At 43.1% G+C, this 8,461-nt stretch overlaps 1 protein-coding gene across 1 annotated transcript in view; it reads right to left on the reverse strand.

Moving 5' to 3' along the window:
* Positions 1-7,779, reverse strand: part of DRAM2 (DNA-damage regulated autophagy modulator 2) — an 11,171-nt gene extending 3,392 nt beyond the window's left edge. The window contains exons 1-5 of the mRNA XM_010181079.1: positions 7,694-7,779; positions 5,141-5,298; positions 4,358-4,425; positions 3,656-3,795; positions 1,088-1,265 (exon numbers count right to left, since the gene is read on the reverse strand). Coding sequence (XP_010179381.1) covers positions 1,088-1,265; positions 3,656-3,795; positions 4,358-4,425; positions 5,141-5,271 — 517 coding nt within the window. The 5' untranslated portion in view covers positions 5,272-5,298; positions 7,694-7,779. The remainder of the gene's footprint in view (positions 1-1,087; positions 1,266-3,655; positions 3,796-4,357; positions 4,426-5,140; positions 5,299-7,693) is intronic.
* Positions 7,780-8,461: the final 682 nt, after the last annotated feature.

An 8,461-nucleotide genomic window follows, 5' to 3' on the forward strand; every position in this document is an offset into this window, starting at 1 on the left:
CGAGCTGCTCCGTCGCTGGGAAATGGGGCGTATGGTTTAATGTTGGTTTTGGCTGCCAGCCTGGAAATAAGTGGAGTTGGTGGGGATTAAATCAGTGGCCTTGATTAAGCTGCACAAGGGACAGCAAGCACTTAAGCAATGATTTTTGCACTCGTCTTTGGAATGTAAATATGAAAGCTTTGTAGTCCTGTTTGACACAAAACTGAGATATAATTTTCCAAATACAATGTTCAGGTCCATTGGGTGAGCTGAGGAACTGCTGTGGTTCAGTTTCCTGACTGTTAAATGACTGGACAGGAAAAAGGCCTCTATTTGTGGAGGTATTTGCCCTTATTTCTGTAAAACCCTCAGCACTTGGAATTCAAAGTTAAGGGAGATGACAGATTCTAGAGCCGAGGGAAGGTTTAGGGAATGCTGGTCAGAAATGTCCTTTGAACTGTGGGATGGGCAAGGGAGGAGACTGGAGGTCAAACGTCTCCTTTGACTCAACCTTGGCTAACGCCAGCACTTTAAACCTGCTCTGGGAGCCAGCTGGCACAGTGCAGCACTGCTGTGCATGGTTATGTTTGCAGTATTTTCTCTTATGCTACATTCTGCACTTCTCTCTTAGTTGTATCCAACTTGTATATAACTTCCTGCAGCATTCCTGTCACCAGGGTACAGACGCTTTTATTTCTTACCTGGCTTTCCCTGCACCTCTTCCCCTCCTTAAAACCACCCATCTCTTAAGTACACTTCCCTTTCTCCCCATCTTTCCTAATCTACAGTCAGACCTCTTTGTGATAAACTCTTATTTTGCCATTTTCAGTCTCTGGTGTGCAGAAGGAAAGGAGAGGAGAAAGGTGGTAACTATCCCTCCTACTCTTTTTTATTATCCAGTGACTCACTTGTGGGCTTAACCTGATGGTTCCCTTTTCCTGCAATACAGAATATTAACAGATACCACGATACAAGCTGCTCATTTAAAGATGACAGGCGTTGTGTGGCATGGCCTTTCACATTGGTGGGTTCAATTACTGTAGATGCAAATACTGTAATTTGTGAAGGCTGCTCTGTTTTACGGTGACACCGCGCAGCAAAAGGATACTGCTCACAATGCTTGAACAGCACCAGAGCAACACACTCAGGCGGATCCAAAAGATGTCTTTGCTGTGAACTTCTGGCTGCATCAGGTAGGACAGGACGGTCTGAACCAGCATATAAATGGCCCCTACTCCGAACGTCAGGCAGGCTCCAAGCACGTGTATGTAGTACAGAATACATTTCTAGGAAAAGAAAGCACTGCTGGTACAGAACCTGGCTTAATTTTAAACTCTAAAAACCAATTTTCTTCTGTAAACCTTTGGTGCTTCACCTGCTCAGTTACCTTCTCACAGCCCAAGCCGAGCAGCTCGGGAACACGCTAGTGCTTAGGAGATTTTATCTTGGAAACCAGCACCTGCCAGCCCTCTGTGTTGTTACTTCTGTTAAGTTTTTGTGGCTGTTACAGGTCACAGCTGTATCTTAACCACAGGAATTTAAGAGCTGTTCTCATTAGCCATAATGGGCAGTAATTCAGAAACTGGATGGAGTAATCTCTGCAGTTGGGTTGGTAACAGAGTGGCAACAGGTTATCTGCTTAGCATTTCTATCCCAGGCATCTGTACATCCATGAAAGATAATGCAGGATAAACACAACGTGGCTCTAGTACCCAAAATGCAATTAAAAATAATGAGGTTTAACACTTCTCAGAATTACTCTAGTTTGAAAAAGCCCTGTTTGTCAAATTACTATCTTTGAATATTCAAAGGTTGAATCAAGCAGTAATACTTCTTCACTTAAAAAACACGATAGGAGAATCAACTGTCAAATAGCAAAAATAATTAAAACAACCCAATTTAAAATGTATGCCCTGAAGAATCACAATGTGTTCAGTCCTTTCCTCTCATCCCTGGCTAAGCACAGCACCCGAAGACAGGAACTAAAAAGCGTTATCTTGCCAATTGTGCAATGCAAGGCCTGGCAGCCTCCCCGTGCTCCAATCGGGCAGGTGATCTTTTATGCCCTAAAGCACGAGACTCTCTGTGTATTTTATTAACTATCAAGATCAGGGATTGGAGTCACCCTTTCTCCACAATCTCCACGTGCACCTTATGTGCACAAATGAATTTGAAGTGCTGCATCCACAGCAGAACAGAGCTGGGGATTTATATTTAAATAGCAAATAACCATGTTGCAAAGGTGTGTGCTCCAAAATCTCGTGCTGTTCAGTGATGAGGGGTCGTCAGAGAGAAATCTTTGCTCTCTACGAGAGGAAATCAATAGCCACAGCTAGAATAAAGCAATAGCACTGGCTGTACAGCATGAATTCAATCTCCTATGAGGACAAACCCTGTGCTTTGACTCCCAGCAGTGAGAGCTGCCTGGAGCTCTCTGCGTGGTGGCTGTTCCCACATCCCCTTTGTTCATCTTCATGTATTTTCACACTTCAGTAGACTTCAGTAAATAATGGATTCCAGGGGCTTCAGCTCATTTTGCCTCTGGGGTGGCCCTCGACCAGTCCTCAGCATCACTTGAATATGCGGGTACATCACTTCCAATTTTTGCCTTGCTCAAGACTAAATCTCACACAAAGTAGTGAACAAATTAACATGCACCTTCTGTGTTTTGATTATCTTGAAATCTACAGAAAGTAAGACATACACTCTCCTGATGACTGGTGGAGGGAAATCATGGAGCTGAACACAGCCCGGAGGCTTTTGCTTGGTGGGTGTGGGTAGGAGAGGCTGCAACCTCTGGGTATGTCTGGGTCTCTAAAAAAAGTAAATTGAGGCCTCCAAAAATGAGTGTTCTGAGGTTTCTAAGACAGAGGCTGCTGAAGTATTTGGAGAAATGTGCAAGGGGAAAAGGAGAAGGGGAAAAAGCTGGAGCTTTCCAGCTTTTCCTTTTACGCTTTTCCCTGCAGAAGCCAAATGTGGCAAAAGGCACCACTATGGATCCCCAAAAAATCCATTAGGTAATTAATATGATGAGGCTGGCAATTGTACAACTGCCTTGCATGTAACAGCCAATGATGTAAAATGTGGCCCTGCTGATGGTGTGACATGTGAGAACATCAGATTTATTTGGGGGGTGCGGGGCAGGGAGTATTGGGAGAGTATTGCAGAGGATAAGAAATAGAGACACTGAGATGGAGAAATTCAAAAGCTGGTTGGCATTGCAGCATTTTCAAGAATTTCACAGGATTGAGGGAAAATATACCTAAGAAGGCAGCTTTTTCAGAGCTGGACTTCTAGGGGGGGTCAGGTGTTTTTGTTGGCTTTACTCCTATTTGTAACAATTTTTGACTATTTGATACCTGATTCTCCTGAGTCAAAATACAACACAGTTGTGGTCTTTTCATTTGGAGGTAGGGCTTTCAGATCTCCTGAAAAGCTTTCTGCAAAACTTGTAGGGCTTTGAAAGTTCATGAATGGCTGCTCACAAGTCCCAGTGGACAAAACAATTAAGAAATTATAAACCAAAGCTTAAATTTTTGAACCATTTTCTGTAGGGAATTTGACAAAACAAACCAGGTTTGCCCCAAAAAGTTTTGCTTTCATTAAAACTCCCCTTTTATCAGATATCTCAGTAAACAAACAAACAGCTTCAGAACATTGCAAGCAAAGCACAAACCTGGAAATTTGCAATAATGCAAAGTCCAAAACAGCTCATCAGTCCTAGCGTAAGGCCAATCTTATTAAGCTTGATGATCTTGGATTTTTCTGGATTCAAAGCGTAAACTTGTTTATAACGGACGTACATGGTAGCCATACCTGTTAACGAAGAACCCAAATGCAGTAAGATTTTCAGCTGACCATTAGGCTGTCCTTTTTTCACTGGGGAGGTGCTAAGTGACAGAGGCAAGTATTTAAAATACAAAGCCTGTCTGATGGTACACTGAAATAGGAAAGCTGAGGATCTGCAAGTCAGAACTGAAATAACAGAGTGGTGAAAAGTCAACTTACTGGATTTTTCTGATCTGTTTCATCTGAAAGTCGTACTAGGTTGTTTTCCCCCCTCTCTATAATTGCAGCAGAAGAGAGGTGGCTGCCTTGAATTTGCATTTCTATTTCTTTTACTAGTGTGTTAGATTTTTTAAACGCATTTTTTTTGCCTTCTGGAATCTGCAGTTATTGTGCTGGCTTTGTGGATAACATCCCTGACACACGCCTTCCTCTGAATTGCTTAAAAGGATTAAGATTCATTGCTCAGAATGTAGTTTTTGACTGAGAGCTATGGGCTGCTTAATGATCTGAATAAGGAAATTAAATTGTTCAAAGCCGTGTGTATTCCAGAACTGCCTGCAGTTTGCCAAGGACAGCTTTCTGTACTCACCCAAGAAAGTTGAAATATTTAACATGATCCCAAATAAGCATCTTTCAGGTGGTATTGTCCCTGTATCACTGGAAGAGATAAATCGGGTGATACGTATCTATCTATACTAAAAATACTCGCAACGCAACTTTACTTATTTCAGTCTACGAAGGAACCAGAAGAAACAGATTTGTAAGAACCCTCCCAGATACTTTTCACTGAATTTCTCCTTACTCAAACTATACTGTGGTAGTTTTACAGCTGTAGAAGTAAGCATGGTAAAGACATGCTATCCTTAGAACAAGAAAGGAACATGCTTGGTATAACTATTCCTTTTATATTGATCTCGATTCCACAAAAGGTGAAAAAAAAGAGTATTAAAACTGGGAAAATGAAGAGCCTGGGAAACCAAAAGACCAAAACTAAGGTCATACGTACAATGCAATGTGTTGGGAATTGTGTTGATGCAATGCAGTTGGGAATACACATTATAGTACAGATTTACTGGTGCAACCAAACCTGGTGGCAGCAGGACACTTTACTCGGAACAGAGGGTTGGGGATGCACCCCCAGTTTTCTTCCTCATCATCAAAGATACGTTCACAGAGCCACAGCTTAAAGGTTAGGCTTTTGTACTTAAATAGACAGTTTTATATAGGGTTACACATAAATAACTGTAAGTGGCTAGTAACTTTAGAACTGGAGCTGTTAGGTAGGAACTGTTGTTTAAAATTTGGAGTTGGGGAATGATTCACATGAGTGAATTCCAGTTCAGTACCGCGGTACAGTGTGAACGTTGCTGACCTGATGTAGGGCACCAAAGGGTCGACGTGGTGCAGGACGATCGCAGTGATGTATGAAAACACGAAAGATGCAGCTGACCAAACAACCAAAGCCGCAGGCAAGACAGAAAGGCCTTGCTGAAACCACCACATTTCAGTGCTGACTTCTGACTCTGAGGACTGTGAGGAAGCAAATAGAAAAGTTTACTAAGATTTCACAAAGCTTTTGCTCTTCTTGAGGCAAGCTGCCTCAAATACAGCAATTTCATATTGTACTCAGTCCTGCCCTGCAAACCCAAAGTGAACGTTTGACTTCGTGGCACAGAAGCAATCATAAATAAGCAGAAATAACATCTGGAAATGTTAATTCTGAAATCCTTAGGTCATGAGAAAAAAACCCAGTAGTGTCGCTTTACTACATGTCTCAGCATTTGTTGCTGCCAGAATAAGGTCAAGTGGGTCACTGTGAATAACTGACTCTATTTTCTTCTTCCCCTTGTGTCATAACACGATGTTAGAATTAGTGAGGCTGACAGAGAACATGTCCCAGTAGTGACAGTTTGACTGAGAGTGGCTGCTGCAGAGTCTCTAACTTCCATTAACAATGAACTGGGCAGACGTGGAGGAAATGACCTAAAATTACTTCAATAGCTGCCCTCGTTTACTACCTGTCATGGTGTGACGCAACATCTGTTACAAGCATCCCTTAAATGAGCTCACAGATCTCTCTGAGCAAGAGCTGGCTGCTACCAGCCACAACCTTCAAACTCAAGGGTTACTATTTCCTGGTGGCAGTATAGGAGCTACTGTGTTTTTACAGGTGGGAGGGAAAGGTCCGTTTACAGTGGAGTGAATTGGCTAACGCTGTTCTCACGCTATCCAGTTCTGTAAGTCTCAACCCGACAGCAAATCTGTGCCTCTACCTCCAGACCTCTAAGAGCCGTAATGTGCAGCTGTGCCACCCTGGTGAGCTCCCGCAGAAAGAACTGGGACTCCTCTGTACTCTTGCTGACAGTGGGAAGTAATTTTCTGTCTGCTTCAAATACAATGTCAAGCAGAGCTGATTGCAGAATCCCAGAATGGCTGAGGTGGGACTGGACCTCTGGAGTGATCTGCTCCAACCCTTCTGCTCAAGCAGGGCCACCCAGAGCCAGTTCTGCAGGATGGCTTCTGAGTGTTTCCAAAGACTGAGATACTACAACCTCTCTGGGCAACCTGTGCCTGTGCTTTGTCATCCTCACAGTGAAAAAGTGTTTCCAGATGTTCAGACAGAACCTCTTGTGCTTCAGTTTGTGCCCACTGCCTCTGTCCTGTCACTGGGCACCACTGAAAAGAGCCTGGCTGCGTCCTTTATTCACCCTCCCTTTAGGTAGGGAGATGAGAGCCCACCTCAGCCTCCCAAATTGATGAGATCCCACCTAAACCTCCTTTTCTCTAGGCTGTACTTGGCTTTGTGTTTTATGCCATTTTACTGATGGCATCCCCTTACATTTACACCAGTGAGAAGAGTACGAGAAGTGTTTAAGCATACTTGAGACTGTGAAAGGAACATGAAACAGGACAAAGGTAAAGAGCAAATAATAAAGGGCACAGATGCAAGGGCATCCAGGCAAAGATCAAACAGTATGTGAGAAAGGCACAATAATGGTGAGGTAAAATAGGAAAGAGAGCAGCACTGAGAGGTTTTAGGAGGTGAGCATTGCCTGGAGTGTGAGAGACTGAAAGAAAGGGAAAAGGACAAAAGAGACAGGAAGCACCAAGCCTAGAAAGTCTCATGGGAGCAAAAAGAAGCTGAAACAAAAGTGAGTGAATCTTGCAACAGACCAGAGCTGATCGTTTTTGCATCTCACTTAGGAGACCTGACACGAGTTCCTGCACACAGAAGGTCATCTGGTCCCACGCAGACCTTTGTCATCCCATGGCGCTATCTTTTTGCTGATCACCAGCAGGTGTGTCTAGGAGTGCTTGTGGAAAGCCAGCTGATAATTCATCACAGCACACAGCAAAGCATCATAAGAATCACTCATTTACCAGAACAAATGAGCACTGGGTGTTCCAGGGAGGTAACAAAGCCAACTCTACCTGATAACCCTTGAAACGAATGAACAACTGCATCCTCGTGAAATCAAAGGTTCAGCTGCTTGTGAGGAAGATGTTAGGTAGCAGACAAAGGTGTCTCACTGGAGATGTAGTGAATGAGAGTGATAGAATTAAATTTGTTTGCTTTCTTATCCCTAAGCTTTAATTTTTAAGCTAAGTACAACATTTGCCCTCTAATGTTGACTTTCATTTGAATGTAACGCAGTAAACACAGTAATGAATATAAATCCACAATCCCATCTCTTGTACGAGTAAACTGGGAATTTGTATGAAAGAGAAATGCATATTTACACGGCATTCTCTGTCACAGGTGTTACGTGCCTGGGCATGTGAGTCAAAACTTCAAGCAGTCAGTTTGATGCTTAGATTTTACTTGTCCTCTAGCATTTAACTGTTAATAGTGCCTTAACTTCATTTCTGAGCTAATAGCTTTATGCCTGAAAGCAAACAAACACGCACACAATATACCACATACCTGAGAACAAGGGCATCAAAAGAAGTGACACATCAAGGGGAATCCAAAGTCATCTTTCTGGTGAAGTTCCACATTCGCTTCATTTTTTTTCCTAAATCTTTGAGATACAAAGGAAAATAATCAAGATGTGAGGTACTTAGATATCTCTTACTCTACAGTATTTATTCTCCTCTTCCTCAGCAGATTCTATTAGTCACTGCTGCTGACTGGACATTGGATTAGCAGTTGGACCCACACCATGTTTCCCCTATGTTCCAAATGATTTAAGGAGTGAATCTTGTGTATGGTGGGAAGGTAGAAATGCCTAAAAAACAGGTGTTTAAGAATTTTTGATTTATAGGACTTGTCTGTACAAAGATTTGACTTCTGAAATGAGAAGCTTTCAAGAAAAAAAACGAATGCAGCTATTTTAATGCAATGAAAACCAGTGCCTACGGTCACTGCTTTCACAGAAAAGGATGGAACATGGAGTCCTCCCCTTTCACTGTGGGTGAGCAGCCCAAGGTGACACTGGTGCTGTGCTAAATACACCGCAGAAGAGGTGCTGAAGCAACCTGAATTTAACCAGACACCACACATCTCCTGAATTCTCCTCACATGAGCAGCTGCCACCTTCACACACTGGAGGAGTCATCAGAGAGGGGACACCGCACTGTGCTCCTGTTCCTGCTAATATTCATCAGCTTGCACAGACGTCTGCAATGCTTGGGTGCTGCTCGGACGCAGCTTTGGTCTGGTCTGTGCAACCACGCTGTCACTCAGCCCCAG

The sequence above is a fragment of the Mesitornis unicolor genome, unplaced genomic scaffold (genome assembly GCF_000695765.1).
Source record: "Mesitornis unicolor isolate BGI_N332 unplaced genomic scaffold, ASM69576v1 scaffold33663, whole genome shotgun sequence".
Classification (NCBI taxonomy): Eukaryota; Metazoa; Chordata; class Aves; order Mesitornithiformes; family Mesitornithidae; genus Mesitornis; species Mesitornis unicolor.